Source organism: Mercurialis annua, linkage group LG2, assembly GCF_937616625.2.
Source record: "Mercurialis annua linkage group LG2, ddMerAnnu1.2, whole genome shotgun sequence".
Taxonomy (NCBI): domain Eukaryota; kingdom Viridiplantae; phylum Streptophyta; class Magnoliopsida; order Malpighiales; family Euphorbiaceae; genus Mercurialis; species Mercurialis annua.
The window spans coordinates 467,562-486,073 of NC_065571.1; the positions used below are offsets into that span (position 1 = coordinate 467,562).

At 31.6% G+C, this 18,512-nt stretch overlaps 2 protein-coding genes across 2 annotated transcripts; one reads left to right on the top strand and one right to left on the bottom strand.

Moving 5' to 3' along the window:
• Positions 1 to 3,912: 3,912 nt before the first annotated feature.
• LOC126667923 (auxin-responsive protein IAA4) lies at positions 3,913 to 5,453 on the top strand. Its single transcript, XM_050361064.2, has 3 exons — positions 3,913 to 4,337; positions 4,428 to 4,730; positions 4,961 to 5,453. Exons 1-3 carry the CDS (start codon positions 4,132 to 4,134, stop codon positions 5,034 to 5,036), a joined length of 585 nt encoding a protein of 194 aa, XP_050217021.1. The 5' UTR covers positions 3,913 to 4,131; the 3' UTR covers positions 5,037 to 5,453.
• Positions 5,454 to 10,823: 5,370 nt separating this feature from the next.
• LOC126667921 (alpha-mannosidase I MNS4) lies at positions 10,824 to 17,401 on the bottom strand. The gene is made up of 17 exons (XM_050361062.2): positions 17,167 to 17,401; positions 16,921 to 17,040; positions 16,738 to 16,830; positions 15,990 to 16,076; positions 15,480 to 15,570; positions 14,994 to 15,049; positions 14,782 to 14,854; positions 14,220 to 14,329; positions 13,741 to 13,791; positions 13,359 to 13,447; positions 13,118 to 13,199; positions 12,897 to 13,010; positions 12,428 to 12,507; positions 12,047 to 12,182; positions 11,891 to 11,961; positions 11,541 to 11,787; positions 10,824 to 11,441 (listed from the first exon to the last, which is right to left on the bottom strand). The coding sequence occupies exons 1-17, from the start codon at positions 17,281 to 17,283 to the stop codon at positions 11,277 to 11,279; spliced, it is 1,782 nt and encodes a 593-aa protein (XP_050217019.1). The 5' UTR covers positions 17,284 to 17,401; the 3' UTR covers positions 10,824 to 11,276.
• Positions 17,402 to 18,512: the final 1,111 nt, after the last annotated feature.

Consider the following 18,512-nt stretch of genomic DNA (forward strand, 5'->3'; position numbering starts at 1 on the left):
CATTCTATCATGCTAATTAGCAGAATTTTAATCCATTTTATTTTAGTTATTAAATTTTAACTTCATTTTAAAAAGAAGTTTTCTAGCTAAAAATGTATATGTAGCAATCAATTTTTACTTATTTTTAGTTGATATTTATCATGCATGTATAATTATATTTCAGCATAATGTTTTATATATATACATGGCAAGTGTTCCGGCAAAATAAATAAAAAAACAGTTGTCATTTATGTATTTTTGGTTTATAATTTTTCAATGAAATAAAATTAAAATTTAATAATTGAAATAAAAACACATTAAAATTTGGTAATAAAAAAATTTAAAGTGACAGTTTAGATATCATGAGAATCAATTACTTGTTATGAGTTAAATTCCCTTTAGATCCCAACATATTACAAGCTCTGCATTGTAATTTCATATTTTGAACATGGCATTGGGTTATATAAACGTTCTATCATGAGAGAAAATTAACCAGTACGAAAATAGAAGGAAAATTAGACAAATATATTAAACAAATCGTTTAAAGAGAAAATAAAATAAATTTGTGTACCACGTTTATAGTTATTTTATTATATATAACATGATTTATAAACCTCGCCAATGACACGGTGTTATGCTATATACGTCGGATAGGATAAATTTTGTACCAACCGGTTGACTATTTTAGATGAGTTGTAGGTATATTTGACAACGTTCGATAAAATAACATTTGAAGTAAACTTAGAAAGTTTAAAAATATGGTGTATGCAGTGAATATGATATAGATCTATAGTTGTGAGTATATAAAGTTATTTTGCCTTTAAAAATTGCGAATGGTCGAACAGAAGAAATTGAAGGATATGGATGAGCAAACAAGTTGGAGACACGAAAAAATGTGAATAATCTAAAAAAGGATAGTATTATTTGTGTAATAGAAACATAAATAGTTGAAAAGTAAAGATATGTAATGAAAGCATTGAAGAAAATAAAAAGGTTGACAAGGCACACGGGTGGGTTGCAGGAAATGGAGCCATCATGTTCAAAATCTGTGGGTTGGAATGGGCATCCTCTGCGCCAATTCCAGACCAATAGTGTGCTTGTGGGTCTCTCCTCTTATGTTTCACATGCTGTGTCGCAATGCAAACCTATACACCCTCTCATTCAATAAAATTAAATTAACATCTTTTAATTCTAATCAAATTTTTTGATTATAATTTAATTATAAAATTATTTTAATTTAGATCTTTTAGATCATAAAAATATCAATTATTAAAATATTTGATTGCGGCTATGTAACTAAAAAGTACATGATACTACAATTAATCACATAAATGAATAACATTTATCACCTTTCGGTAATTTGATTATAGTTAAATTGAAATATTTTAAATTAATGGCTTAATCACCAAAAACCCCCCCACCTTTTAGCCCCTTTTCAAATGCACCCTGACGTTGTAATTTTGTCAGTTGCACCCTAATTTGCACCTTTGGTTTTCAATTCCACCCTCAAGTGCTAAATTGATCTCTTCTCCATTTGAAAAAAGTTAAAATAAGTCATCCATTTTTAACTTTTTGTGTGGAAAAGAGTTCAAACAAGTACTTTATAAAGGTTTTTCTGAATTTTTCCTGAGTGAATAAGAGTCCAATTTGATTTTAAGGGTGAAATTGAAATTCAAAGGTGCAAATTAGGGTGCAACTGACAAAATTGCAACGTCAGGATGCAACTGAAAAAGGGCTAAAAGGTGAGGAGTTTTTTTGGTGATTAAGCCTAAATTAATTGATAAAATCAAAAAATTATTTAGATTTTCTAGATTATGATTATACCTATTCCTTAACCATTTATTTTGATTTAATTATATCATGCCTAATCAATACTTTAACTAGATAGTTCTTATCTAATCCCCCCCTACTTAGTAGAAATCAAAGAGTTGTATTAGCTTGTTTATTACCAAATTCACATTCAGTTCTTGGTATTGAAGAACCAAAAGTTGACATGTTCAACATAAATGATTCATACGAGGGAAGTCTGAGGTCCAAGATCTCAAGAGGTCTTGGTTTTAAGACTTGTTAAAGGTATATTCAAACATTAAAACAACATATTTAAAAATTAAAAGCTATATTTAAAACATGAAAGATATGAACGATTGTTTGTAATAGCGCTCCATCGTAATAATCAGATTTATAATGTTGTATAAGTTATAAATTGTATATATAAAATTATAACTTTATAAGTAAGAAATATTTCTTTTATAAATTTTTTCCCTATCTTTGAGAAAGAAATATATATGATTCTTTATACAAATTTAATATAATGTGCAAAACTAATAAAAAAATATAACGCTTCTAGTTGTACAACCAACATATTTATTCAAATAAAAAGAAAAATAGAATTGAAAGTACTATTAATATTAATAGTACTGTTTGGATTAATAAAAAAATTCGTAAAATTTTAAATTTAAGAACTTAAATATTTTACTATTTGGATTGAATACTAAATTATCAATGAATTAGTAAGGATAGTTTTCAAATAATAAATACTATAACAATCTGTATCACATAAAACAAATAGATTTCTCTTACTTATAAATTTAGAAGGCACATGGATATTAAGTCGTCCTATAAAAAATTATAAAAATATAGTAAAAGTTTAGTTGATTCGCTAATTTAAAAATTTCAGACCATAAAATTAAATTGAATTGAACTAACTACTTTTTTAAAAAAATTAAATTAAATTACTAAAACAACAAACTAAACTAAATTTAATTTTAATTCGATAATTAATTTGATTACATCTAAATACTGAACAACGTAATCAGGATGCTATTCGACTATGCTAACTTTAACAATAGGGTTTAATCATGAAATGCCTAAAACATGAATCAATAGTTAATTAAGTGAATGTATTTAATCAATAGTTAATTAAGTGAATGTATTTAGGAAAAAAATTATATAGTACAAACGCTTGATCCAATTGACGTTTCTTTATTTCAAAAACATGTAAAAATTACTTAACGTTTGAGACAAGAAATTTCATTTTTAAAATATATAGAAACTTTTAAAATAGCACCGTTTTGCCGTATGTATATCTAAACATTCCGTTTTCTAGTGTGTTTATTCAGATAAATTCTTGTGTGAACCAAGTTCGCCACGTAGGATTATGAACCATCTACTCATCATGTGACACTTGACAACAATAAATGTGATAACTAATTATTAAATACTACATTAATTATAATTAAATTATAATTCATTAATGTAGTATTTAAAGATTGATTATCACATTTATTATTACCAGGTGGCCAACAATTAGTAGATGGTTCATATCCATCCATGTCTGTCCTATCTAGTAGGAAATTATGAGAGCTTGATGGATATGGAAATCTAATAGCAATATTTCAAACAAACACCAATAATACAGAATTCTAATCCTAATAGAATTCTCCCGCAACAATTCTAAAGGATAACTATGAAAATCTACTATATAAAAAACTTAAGCTACAGATTATAAATTTAATTATTTATTCATAATCAATTCTCAAAACTTTTTTCAGTTTTGGTAATTATCCAATGAGGAAGCTGATTGTTTTCCTTGAAAATAAACATAATATAATGAGTCAAGAGCTGACCATATACACATGTTAATGTTATCCCACATGTCATGTACCCCACAATTCATTCCATTTACCAAATTTCCAAAACTGATACCCAAATTGGTGGACCCACATGGCCATGCTATGCCCATACCCAACACCCAAATGGACCCCATCTCCCACATGGTGATGTTTCCTTCTGAAGCAATCAACGATCCTGATTTCACTCCAAAAACTCATCTTGACCGTCCCCACTCTCTTAAAAGTCTTCCATATGGGCGGCTGTGCTTGTCCCATTATTGTCCCCAAAATGCCTCGACAAGTTTGCCTCAAAGGTGCTGCTCCTCGCTACTGCTACCGACAACTTAGCTTGTCTTTATCCATAATTCATGCATTTCACACTCATTCAAACTCTTTTTCTTTATCATATCTATAAAATACACTTGTTCTCATTCATTCACATCTCAAACAGACTAACACAAAACCTAATATCCATTCTCTCATCTCTACAGCAAAGAAAATACACACAACTTCATCAAATTGATCAAAGATTGAACTAAAAATGGAAGGATGTGTTGCATATGATAATCATCTCAATCTCAAGGCAACGGAGCTCAGATTAGGGTTACCAGGCACAGAAATGAACGAGGAACAATCAGTTTCTTGTGCAAGAAGTAACAAGAGGCCATTGCCGGAGATGACCAGAGACGAGACCGCAACAAACTCGAAATCTGATAACGATTACACAGAAACCGCCCCTGCTCCCAAGTAAGTCATATATAGCTATATATATATGTCTCTTGATTAGGGTTTTTACATCCGAAACCTTTTCTAATGTGTTCTTATTGTGATATGCAGAGCTCAAATAGTTGGATGGCCTCCGATCAGATCCTACCGGAAAAACAGCCTTCAGATGAACAAGATGGAGGCTGAGTCATCTGGTATGTATGTGAAAGTAAGCATGGATGGCGCTCCATACCTTAGAAAGATTGACCTCAAGGTTTACGACGGCTATCCGGAGCTTCTAAAGGCTTTAGAGAACATGTTTAGGTTCAGCGTCGGCCAATACTCCGAAAGAGAAGGCTATAAGGGATCTGAATATGTACCCACTTATGAAGATAAAGATGGTGACTGGATGCTTGTCGGAGATGTTCCTTGGGAGTAAGTTTCTTCTCCATTTTTCTTACACTGATATACTATATATGTTGCACGGAAACGAAAACGTTCACATAAAAAATAGAATGATATATATTATTAATATAAAATTTTGGTGTTTCATAAGCATTTCTAGAGATAAAAACGAATGCTATGCAAAACATAAGTTATATTACTTTGTGAGTAATTATTTTCTTGGTACTAAATTAAGGTTATTTTATTTTGTGTTATTGCAGTATGTTTATGTCATCCTGTAAGAGGTTGAGAATCATGAAAGGATCAGAAGCAAGAGGTTTGGGCTGTGGAGTATGAAAAATCCTGCTAACCATGCACAAGCCACACAGCAGCATCACTCAAAGGAGCAGGGAGAAAAAGGCAAAGAGTTCTGTCTTTGATGAAGAACAAATTTCTCAGCTTGTGTTCTTCAAGCTGAAAAATATTCAATCCGAATCTTCGACACCGGAAGTTTAGACCGGAAACAGAAAGAATTAAGAATGGTTTTTGGTGGTTTGGACATCTATGTATGGTGTCATTTTGTTGGTCGTCCTTGTATGTAATGTCATCAAGCCAAAACTGCATAACTTGAAGATCTTCCTTCAAGTTCATTTGTGTAAACGAAAAACAGAAAGAAAAGGAAATTAAAGATAGGATTTTCCAAGTTTTGAATTTGTGGTATTATTCTCTATACAAAATTATACAAGTAATATATTAAAGGTGTGGTTAAATTAATTGCAGATTTCAATAACCAAGTACATATTCCAATTGTTATTTATTATCAATGTTTTTTTTTGAGTTAAGTTTGTGGTTTATGTCCTGTGATTTTTTATTTTTTTTTATATTTTGGAAAGGGAGATTTTTGGCAATTGTAGAAGATTTAATCTCAAATCTTAGTAGAATGTTACTCAACGCACATACATACTATTTAAACTATGCGGATAGCATGACTTGTGTAATACTAAATATACGAAAAATAGAGTTACTCTGTGTTCGAAATACAATTCAATGAAAAATGATTCAGAGAAAAATATTTAAACTACGCCTATGACATCTGATCATTTTTTGCCAAATTTCATAGTTTAAACCTTTGAAATGTCACTTCTCTGTTTGATTTTCTCAATAATTTCAAAATTTTCTTGATTTGACATTATTTTATTTGGATGAAGATTTTTTCAAATTGATTGAATATGACTTAACTATCATGTTCAATTAAGCTACACTCTTCATTATAAAATAATTAAATGGTGTAGATTAATTTAATTATTTTATAATCTTTTAATCTATACCATTCATTTTGTAATGAATGATGTAAATTGCTTGAACATGACAAATCATATTCAGTCAATTTGAGAGGATCTCGATTCATATTATTTTGATAATTAGTAAATTAAAATTTGAATAATATTAGAATATTGGTTTAAATTATTATTGTCAGTTAAGGCAATTTTGATAGATTATATTTGGAGAGAAGTTTTATATATCAATTCAATACGTTTATGAAAGACTGCAACTAACAATTGTGAGCAGTTTAACAGTTTAGGGATAAATAATTTTTTTATTATTAATCTCTGCGCTTAAATTAACCATTAAAATATATATTTTTTAAAATTGGAGAGTGATGGGTTCACGATACCCACAAGAAAAAGTCATATTTTCAGTAAGATATGGTTGTCGAAGAAAAATATAGCAAGATCTGCCCAATTATTCTTTGTCTGCAACTGACTACAACATTAATTGATTCAAAGCAATAGATAAGAAAGATTAAGAGCACATCAAATGGGAAAATGATGGCTTCTTGATTGTTTATTTTGAATTAACATATTGCAAAACTTTAATTAGCACTAACAAATGAAATTTAACAATAATGTAATAACTTTATTTAAGAAATATTTCCCCTACTTATTCTATTCCCAGACAAGATAGGGCATCAAAGGAGAATAATTAAAAGATGAAAAATTATTTCAAACAGTTAGATCTAAGCATAAAAGTTATAAACTGACAAGTCTGTGACTGACAAAACTAGTTTCTGCAATGAATCAATATCTTATTCACCAAAAGTTACTTAACCTTAATTACCCTAACTTTTACTTTATCCCAAATGTTTTCAGAAAAATTTACCACTTGCAAAGAGCAGACACCAAGAAGACATAACTCTGCATTTTTTCATATGCAAGGTGATGACTTGAGCAACACTCCATGCTGTTTTGTTTTATTTCCTCAGAAGAAATGAACTTCTTTTTAGGAAAAAAAGATTCACATCTTTTAGCAGTTTCAGTTGTTTTCTTCAGAGCGACGAGAAAACCATGTTGGGAATTGTGTACACTAGGAAACCTGCCATGCTCAACAAGCAACACTTTCTGGTCTTTAATATTTACAAGCATTCACTACTAAATTAGATTTCTCTCCCATATATCAATCTTGAGGTGTTCAAATAAGTTTACAGATCGTGTTTGTGTCGTGTTAATTCATTTTATTGACACGATTACGGTCAACATTTACACGATTCATTTATTAATCATGTCAACACGAACACAACACAAAAAAATTAACGAGTTATATATATCAACCCAATAATCCGTTAATTTAGTGAATCGATTATGAATTATACAAGGCATAATTTCTTAAAAAAATCCCACCTTGCATTTTTTTTCGTTTATACCATGACCTTGTAAAAACACCATTTGTACCCAATTTTGAGTTTTCATGTTTCATCTCTATCCAAAAACATTAAATTGTACTCTTTTCATTTGAAAAAGAGTTTAAAACAATCCTTCATTTTTAACTTATATACTAATTATATATTAATGTTATTAATAGTACAAAAATACTATCTTCTTCAAAAAAAATTAAAAATAATAATAATTTTTTTAATTTTTTAAAAAAATATTTCCGATTTTTTTTAAATATTTTTAAAAAATATTTCCGACAAAAAAAATTAAAAATAATAATAATTTTTTTTAATTTTTTAATTTTTTTATTAAATTTAAAAAATTAATTAATTATTTGAATGTATTTGATTATTTTTTAAGTTCAAGGATTTATTTGTATTTTTAAAAATAAAAAAAAATATGTTTTAAACTTTTTTCCAAATGAAAAAAGTACAATTTAATGCTTTTGGGTAGGGATGAAACATAAAAACCCAAAATTGGATATAAATGGTGTTTTTGCAAGATCAGGGTATAAATGAAGAAAAAGTGGAAGGTGGAGGTTTTTTAAGAAATTAAGCCATTATACAAACATAATTCATTTATTAATGAATTGAATACGGATCATATCAACATAACGACACATATAATCCATTCATTTAAATTGGTTGAATATGGATGACACTAACACGGGATGACACGACTGAACAAATTTTTAAACCGTGTCAGGGTCGCATGGATTTGCATATCAGCCCGTGTTACGATATGTTTTAAGCTGCATCATAAACATATTGACCAGTTTAAGTTTCGAACGTGTTTAACTTCAACTGTAACTCGTTATTTTTCCGTGTTAGCCGAATTGTGTTTCCGACCCTTTTTGACACCCTACTGCACAAATGCATTGCTCTGTCTTTGGAGGACAAATCTTCTATATCTATAAAGGTTATCTTGTCTTTTTAAAGCACTTGCATTTTAGGTTTACAGCTACGTATGCTTTAACCAAATATGGTAGCTAATTGTTGTGTTAATTAACTTTAATACTCTTGTTAAGGGAAATGAAATCTATCGAGCAAAGAGCAAATTTTTGGGGTTTATTAAACATTGTTTTGTCTGATGCTCTTTTGGTAAAAGGCTGAGAAATTGGGAACCACATGCCATAAAGCAAATGCATCTTTACATTATTCCTAGCTTCTGAGATTAAATTAAATAATACTATCACTAATTACATTTTACTAATTCCTATGACTTCCACCTTATCTAATGCTTTTATGCTTTTTAGATAATTTAATACACATTGCTAGCATTAAACAATCTATAATTGCAGCATTCAATACGAACTAAAATGTATAGATTCATTGAACTATATAGTCACTAAATGTATAAATAAGGTCACTAGGCAATACCTTGTTGCTTCTAGAGTCTTCTTGCAAGTTAAGACAATATAAGAATATTGTTATCTTCTAGAATAAATTTCACTTTTCTACCTGCCTCCCTTTGTTTAAGGGCGTCTTTACAAATCCTAGAGTGTCAAAACTGATTCGCAGCTCGTATTCGTATCATGTTAATTTATTTTGTCGTCTTAAATATAGTCAACACGAGCATGACTTTTTTTTTTTTTTTTTGGTAAGCCTATCTGGTTTTTAAGGTTTCACCCTGACTAATCCGGATCCGACCAGCGTCGCGCACCTGGCATGGTGGTGAGTCTGCCAGTGGGAATTTTCTGCATTCACAAGGACTCGAACCCGAGACCTTGCTTAAGCGATATCAAGCCGCTTACCACTTGAACCAACCCCATTGGTACTTATTTATTAATCATGGCAACATGAAAACGATACTAAAATAAATTAAATTATGCATATCAACCTGTATGATGCGTTTAATTTAATGAATTGGTTATATACAAAAACGATTCTTTTGTTGTAAATGGGTTACAAATCATATCGACACGCTTGAATTGGTTAAATATGAGTAACACCAACATGACACGACATATTTAAGTCATGTCATAAAAGGATTGAACGGGTTCGCATGTCAACTCGCGACACGAAACGCATTTAATGCTCTTCATTATTAGCTTACTCGAGGGGGCTTTTCCTTCTTATGGGTATTTTAGTAATCCTGTCCATTAGTATTAAGCTGAACTATTCAATGCAACTTGCTGATGAACGGCCAGAATAACTCTCTCCAAAATTAATAATAAGAATTATTAGAAAGCCCAAAAAGAGAATTCACCATTACTAAAAGATTTGTATCGAGTGTTTATCACATGCATTGGTTGTGTCATGTTATATTTACAACAAGCCAATAAACATTTGTGATAGGAAATCTTTTAATTATCACTTAATTTTTCCACATGTTTAACGCATCATTGGTTTGTTGCACGAATGACATGGCGCATCGATTGCGTGCATAATTTTTCTCGTATCATAATCCATATCTAGCAGACATAACTATATATGGCAGAATATAAGTATCATGTTCATATCCAAGAGGGGTCAAGACCAACAGATCTAATATTGAAAGTATAGTAATCCATAAAATATTGTTTCCTTACCTAACCAAAAAAAAGAAAATTGATCCATTGCATATTTGCTTCTATTTTAATCACGCAAGAAAGATTCATGAATAATGTTTAAACATGTATTAGATGCATGCATAGGCATAGGCATTAATTAAGGAATTGTTTTGGTCCCAGTCACACATCAGGGTGCCCTAACCCATGGCATATTGTCTAATTTTACATTGATTTTAAATTTTGTTTAGGAGGTGTCCTAAACACATGATATTAAGCTAGCTATGCAACTTGGAGCATTCAATAATTTTAGCTAATATTAGACCAAAATGGAATTAAGAAGATATTATTGTATCATCTACTCATCATTGACTGGCCACTAATGCTAGTAATTTGGCTGAAATTAAGTTCATTATTCTAAGACATGAAAGCAACTACTTTAGCTGTTTTAACTGCATATATTGTTTTGTGTTTTAGTTCTTTGTAGGATCACATTTAATAAACTAAGTTACCTCAGAACTTCATTTGAAAGTCAATTCTGTAGCACTTCCGCCATCCACAGGGACCAAAGAGACGAACATACCCGAAATCAAGGATGAAAAAGTTTTAATATGATTAATCAAGAGTGAAATTCAAAGGCATCATAGAGATTACCGAATTTTGAATGAATTTGAGTTCTGAGGAGGGTAATGGAGCCTACAATTAAGAGAGGGGCATGGATAAATTAATTTTAAGGTTTTCGGATAGAGACATTTTTCAATGAGGGATTCATTTTGTGGCGCAAAAATTGAAGAATAACGTTTCCTTATTTCTAACTGAAGCCTAATATTTTGAATCAAGCAAACTGGCGCCATGAATATATTAAGATCAAATGATATAGACTGAGCAAAGAATAGCAGATCTAAATAACTCAAGTTTATGTTCAGAATAAATAACAAGTTCATGTTGTGTCGGAAAATTAATAATCTCACTAACAATAACAAAATCTGAAATTTGCTACAACCGTACTTTACAAACATTTTTAAGTTACAAATGCCTCGACCAATCAAGTATAATTTCCTGCACCTTTATATACGGACACAGAATTGATCAGTAAGGCTTACAATCTTGCTCCAATCTCCTGCCTATGGATATTTCTACACTCGAGCTCCAATTGTCGCTCAAAATATTTGGAAAAAAGAAGTCAGTAGTCCCCTTCCAGACATCAATTAATTTTTTAATGTTCAGTTACGATCTGGGATCAGTCCAACTTTGTTAGACATACCCACGCGTTTGTCTTTTCTTATCCGTTGCTTGCTGGACATACAGAATGTAGCTTCGGGATTCTTTGGGGTGCATCCCACCGGATATTTTAAGCTACAACAGCTCAATCATGGAGGCCGTGCTAGTACTTGAATACTACCTATTGTCATTCTGATCATTATTAGAGAGAGAACTTCCAGCGCTCTGATCAGAAGCCATTTTCTCACTTTGGTGAGTGGACTCGTCCTCTGGAGAAGTATCAATTGGTTCCAGATATGATATACCATATTTTTGCCCGTGACTTAATCCGGAGCAAATCCCCTACAAAACAAATTCCCACAGAAAAAGAAAGTTTCAGAGGTGGAACATAGACAAAAACAAAGAAATTAAAGAACGAACCGAAGGTGGTATGAAACTCACCTTTATCATTCCTGATGTAGCAGTTGACTCAAAAAAAGATGAATCTAATGGATATCCGGGGTGAACTTGACCTCCGTAGAATGTACTAGCATTAATTTCATGGGGATTCATAGAGAGATCAGATTTAGAAGATTCTTGTCTGATGTCACTGCTTTTACAGTAAGCACCAAAATACGAACAATGTTCTTTAACGAGAGATATTTGAGGCGTTATAGGCAGTAAGTGCCCTTCAGTGCTGAAGATGTACCTATAAATTGAAAAACATAGACAGAAAATGAATGGAAATAAGAACTAGTAAGCAAATCAGTCCTTGAAGCACAATTGCAACTTATGAGAACAAGAGCTCTTACTTGTATGGCCCATTTTCTACGAGATTATCTGGACCTGAAGCCAAATCAAAGAGTAGCCATAGGTATTTGACCTAAGAAAGTTTAGTGCTGTCTTTAAGAACACGGGAGCCAAGGATAAATTACATACTGACTAAGCTAGTTTAAAATGATCCATACTGTTTCGGCGAGGAAAAAGCTCTCCATATGATCTTCTTTCTTGTGAAATTCCACATCTGTTATGTGACAATACCCACAAGGGCATCGAGCCCCGTATTGCAAACTGGCAACCATGTCCCTGCCGGCATCAAGATATCTACAAGGAATAATAACTTCAAAGATTGATTTGATTGCAAAGCACAAGTTCATCAGCAGAGCTTGTATTGCTGAAATTAATTTATTTTATTCTTTTTCATAAACAGTTAAGTCTGGCATACGTGAATTTATCAAAGAACGGAAATTCAGCTGTGCGTTTTGCCATAAAAGTTACAGAAACTATATAAAGAACATAGATTTATGCCTGTTCAGGTAGAGCCACCTGAAGTTAAAGCATATCCTGACCTGGGATCTCTGGTAGCTTTGTATAGCCAATATGTGCTCTCTATTAACTCTGGACGCAGTGGATAACTCTTTTGCCCTTGCTATAAACAAATTAGGAAAATATGTTACACATGTTATATGTTAATATTTCGACAAATATTTGATATAGTAAAATATCATAAACCATTAAATGCAGGTTTTGATGATGTTTGGCCACATGCCAGATATTGTCTAATTCCAAGCCCTTAAAATAGCCTGCAAAAATACTAACCATTTAATATTGGTCTTGCTTGATCCTTTTGTATTTTGTGGGGTATATCTGAATTCAAAATCTTTACATTGACTGGGTAACCTAATTCTTGACAAAATTTAGCATATAACTGACAAATTTCACTATTTTGTAGCAATGATGAGATAATATCTAACAGAACTGTATAGAAATCATAAACTCTATGCACAACAATTTTAGGACCACTAATGAATTGGATACCTGAACCCTTAGAGTTGCAAGATTAAATCCTTCTGGAGTAAAGCCATATCTTTGCCAGACACTAAAGAAGGCAGCATGTGTTCGAATGGCAGGATCAACATCTCCAGCTAAAACCTGACAAACATAAACAGTATTAGCTTGCCTTATTACCAGCTCAAATAAACATCAAAGTCGACTATTATTTAATGGTTGCAAGCCAGAATGCAGAAAAAGAGAAAAACCTGAAGGCCCGGCCAGAATGCCTGCAGACTATTAAACAGAGGCCAGACAATAGCAGCAGAATCCATATTTACTTCTACATACCTTCAAAGACATAAATTAGTAATTTGACATTTAGAATTTGAATCCAGCAGGGTAAAAAACAGAGAAGGAAAAGTGAAAACAAAAACCCAATAATAAAACTTCGTAAAAATAAAAGGTGCATATATCTAGATGGGCATCATGGCCGAAGTCTTTTTTTACCAAGGGTCATTGAATAGATATTGCATAGCAGCTGCATAAGCTTCTTGAAAAATGAACAAGTACTCCTCATCTCCAAATAACAAATATGCCTGAAAATAAAATTAATAAACTCACAGAAACAAACAAACAAACAAACAAACAAACGCTCCTCATATTAAAAGTCACCTTTATTTATTGTGACTAAAGTTTTTCTATTAGCTAAATATTTCAATTAATCCTTAATGAAGCTGGCTTTCCTAAAAATAAAAGTATTCATAGAGTCCTTATCCTAATCCTTAATAGGACATAACAGAAGAATAGGTCCAACAGGATTGTGCGGAGAAAATATCGCTATTAAAATTATAAAACCCAATAAATATCCTGACATGACATCATTCCGTACCTTTAGAAGGTACTCATAGAAAGAGTCAATACTTGTTCCTATTCCAGCATCCTGCAAAGCATCAAAACATTTTGAATGATGTTGCTTAATGAAAATGAAATAGTCTCGATAATATGATATTACAGAAGTGTTTACGCGCAGCTTGAACAGAAAAGGAAAAGAAGGAAACACTCGACATCAATGTGATTCAATAAAAAAAGTAATCTTAGTGGAAAATTGCATCTTCCTCGAGAAACATCTTCATGACAGGAAAGTTCTTTACTTCTCATTTTCTTTGGGAAACCTGAGTCTAAATTAGCTCATTAAATCCATGTTCTTATACTTACATACTAGAGAACATTAACAAGTTGAGTGTAACTTTCTTTAACAATGAAAAGGTGTATGTAGACAATAAGCATAGAATTTTGCTATTAGGTTTGATAAACTTAAATCCAAAAGGCCCCTTCAGGCCTTTACAAAATTTTCACATTTATGTTTACCTTTTGTGTCCATTCACCTGTAAATACATTGATATGAGCACCAACTAAGTTAAGCCTTGAACGACGTGCCCATAGTCCACGCACAGCATTCTTGGTAACTTGCTCATAAACTGAATTTCCACAAAATGAGGTAAAATAATAAATAAACCTGAGTTAGAACTCAAAATGGAGTTTGGGCAAAAGAATCACAAGTCAAAGAATTGTACAAAATTTGAGAAGAAAGGAATTTGAGGCCTTATTATTCAACTTCTCAATAATCATGATGCATGCAACAAATTTTCAACTTGGCCAAAATTTCTTACACAACCTCTTCCACTTGTCTGACTAAGCTCTTCTAACGGTGGGGTTGTGTATAAGGATTTAAGGCAAGTAACATCACATTGAATTGGAGATTATATACATTATGCAACATAGATTTGTCCCTTCCGGGTGGAAAGACTCGGAGTTTTACCTCCCCAAAAGAATTTTGACATCTCATATTGGCAGGAAAAAAAATATCAGTTAGAATAGGTGATAGTTGGAATGAAAATTAACAACCTACTAAAATGGTAATGATACTTACTAGGATTGTTTGTCAGGCGGCTAAGCACCCCAAATTCCAAGGTTAATGTCCCCCCACCAGCAGTTGATGTTATCTAAATAGACCAAATTGGCATATAAGAAGCTAGACAATGCTAAACGATTAAAGTTGAAGAGTTTAGAATTTTAAAATCCACTTTAGAAAAAACATTGACCGAAACTTGCGCCACTTATAAAATAAGAAAGAGCATATACCTTACTTTCATGTTCATCAACTCCATGTAACAGATTGACAGACCCAAATGGAATTCCTGCAGGCGTCATTGTTTATATTGTAGAAGCAAGAAGTTAAAGGCAAAAATTCAAATTTGTACTATTTCAGAAATTAAAAGCAAGGGACAGTAATAAAGCATGTTCCAGAAAGCAAAGTCAGACCTACAAAATGTTCTCAAAAAAAAAAAAAACAAGGCTGCAAAATGCTTTCACTAAAGGTAAGCATCGGGAAGCCTCCCAAGTAAGAGCTCTCTGCTAATTGATTTAACAGCACAATTCAGACTATAATAGAGGTTGTAAGGTTTAACAGAACACTTTGGACCAATTACTATGAATTGTTTTTAATAGAATGGGATATATAACAAGAATCTTATGTTCCATGACAGAGGGTTACCCACCTCCCAACAGTTTGAACGACAAATATCACAAAGAATGCAGCAAACTACAACACTTAAAAAGAAATAATACCGGTGGGAGTGTCAAATGCGGGCAGCATTCTCTGAGCCAAATCATCAGCTAAGTGAAGCAATTGGTTGTCATAGGATGAATTTTTCATACCCTGCACCAAAAGATGTGAAACATTCTTTTTTAAAACCAAATGATGAAGACTCATCAAATCAAAGTAATTACTTGATAGTGAGGTGCAGTCTGCAAGATCCAGTTTTAGTTATCAACTTATAGAGCTTACATAGACTCTAATTTAAACCATGCACCTAAATACTATGATAGTATGATGCATAATAATAAAAATGCAGCCAAGATTAAGCTCATTCAAGAGTATATGCAATAATCATCTTTAAAAGAAAAAAAATTGTATTCTCCTGAATTTTCTTTTGAATAGCACATACAATGGATGTCGTATAATAAGCCTATAAGGTCATTGAAAATGCCAACAAAATTGTCAAACATACCACCAAGATTCATATTCATGTTCAACCAATAATAAAATAAAAAGGAAAAGGTCAAAACTGAAGGTACCGTAGAATAATCACTTGCAATTAGATGAGCAGAGAGTAAACCTCCCAGAATTCGGATGGTAGTCTCAAAGATAGATACTGTTTTATTCTGCATAAATGAGTGAAGACACTCCAAAGTTGAGAACAATAACAGCCTTTAACAACTAAAACAATATGTTTGTAATTTGAAATCAGTAATTAATTGCATGGATAAATTCATTTGAATGATAGAGTTACAGCCACAGGAAAGCATAGATTAAGACTAGAAAGTGTAGATTAAGTAAATAATGCAAAGTGAATCTCGGACTACGCATATGATTTTTAATTGAAACATGCTGCTGATGCAGCAATTAAAGAGCTTAAACAACATCAATGAATCAAGAAATACAAAATCATCGCTAATTGTAATGACACTAAATTCTCAATAGTTTACACACTACACGATTCAATATGATAACCTAGAGCCAAGGGAGCCAACTAGAGGCCCTTGTTGTTTCAAGGATTTCAATTCTACAAAACATGCATAAGACTTGGAATAAGTAATCGATGATTGCTGGTAATATTTTTTATTATAACAGGACAATCTTATCTTAGAAATCATAACTAGAAGACTATAAGAATCTTGAGGGTGTTGCTATAGGAGATTTGGATTCGTAAACAACATATAATAGCACAGAAACCAATTTTCTAGTCATTGCTTAAACTTCAAATTATCTCAACTTTCAGAGAGCAAAAATTTGAATGAAAATAGAAACAACAAAATTACTCACTATATCAAACCGAAGATTTTTACCAATCCAATCAACAGAGGAAGTGAAGCGGTCTCGGTCACCAAGAAGAGCCAATGTATCCAAAGAGTCTATCTGCAAGGCAGAATTGGAGATAGGCCTATTATGCAAAAGTTCAATGACATTTGAAAACATTAAAAGAAAAAAGAAAAGTGATGTACAAACCAGAGTCAGGGCATAGCCACCAAGAGAATCTTCTCCTTGACACGATAAAGGTCTTAATTCATCAAGGGGGAAAGCATTGTCCATGTATCCATTAAAAGCATGATAAAACATTTCACCAACCTACATTTCAATTTATTACCAATCCACAAACCAAACTAAAACAGAGTAATGGCAGATCCAAGAACTGTAAATGCAATAAACGATTAAATAATGAAACGATTTTCGAGAGTAAGAAATTATGATAACCTCGTCGCGAAGAAGTTTGGCTTCATGGTGAGTGACGCCATCTGCAACGGCAGACTTGATTAATAAGAAAAACAGTATAAATAATTGAATCCATTGTTTCAAACCTCTGTTTTCCATTTTACACTCCCAATTCTATTCTAACTCATCTGCTTCTTTTAGTTTCCATTAAAAATTTAAAACGCAACTGTTCAACTAGTTTTAACTTAAGTAGGACAGCTAATCTTGTCCTAAAAAATTTCTTTAACTACTACCACAGCCCATTTCTACATTCTACAAACATTTTCGGGCCGGAGATGTTGTGAACTGAAGCAACTTTAGTTCGCTTGGTTTTGGTTCAAAGGCCTTACCTATCTATATCTTCATTTTTAGATCTTGGCTTTGTGAAACTTAGAAATTTACTCAAGGATAAAAAAAAAAAAAAACTTTGAGATAGTATTTTTGAAAATATTTTATCTTTTTTTGGTATTTGTCTAAAAATCCCTAATCTTTTTTATATAGTTACTGTATATTTATTTATCTCATTTTTTATAATTTTTGTATACTCTTCTATTATTATCTTTTGTTAGATTTTTTTCAATGATGTAATATATTTAAGAGTAAAGGGTCAGTTTGGTCTCTGAATTTATGACTTTGAGTCAAATAACTTACTTTCGACCATTTTGATCAATTAAGAATAATACTCTTTATTTTTTAGTCAATTAATGAAAAAATTATATAATAATATGAAGAAGTTCATAGAGACCGAGATCATCCAATTTTCTCTTTAATTGACTAAATACAAAGAGTACTATCCTTATTTTACCTTAAAAAATTGAAAATACTAAAATGACTGAAAGTGAATTAATTGATCAAGAGTCACAAGATCATGAGCCGCGTTGATTGTTTGCTCATATTTCGTAAAAAATGATATTTTATTAATTGAACTTTTTCAAAATGAACAAAGAATCAATTTGGTCCTTGAGCTATTCAAATAATTCATGCTACTTTTATTAATGAACAAAGGGTCAACACGCCTCCTAAACTTGTGACACGGGATCATTTAACCCAATTTGTACTTTTTAAGCAACTAACCCCAAAACTCTTTATTTTTTGATCAAATAACCCCATAATTTATTTTTTTTATTTTAAAAAATAGATTTAGAATAATTATATCGCAACAATTAGGGAAGTATCTAATTACTTTTTTGCATCCCTCACCTCCAAATTGTATTTAACGCGTTCTAAAAATACAAGTATGGGGTTATTTGACCCAAAAATGAAGAGTTTTGGGATTAGTTGCTCAAAAAATTATAAATTGGGTTAGATGACCCCGTGTCATAAGTTTAGGGGACGCATTGACCTTTTGT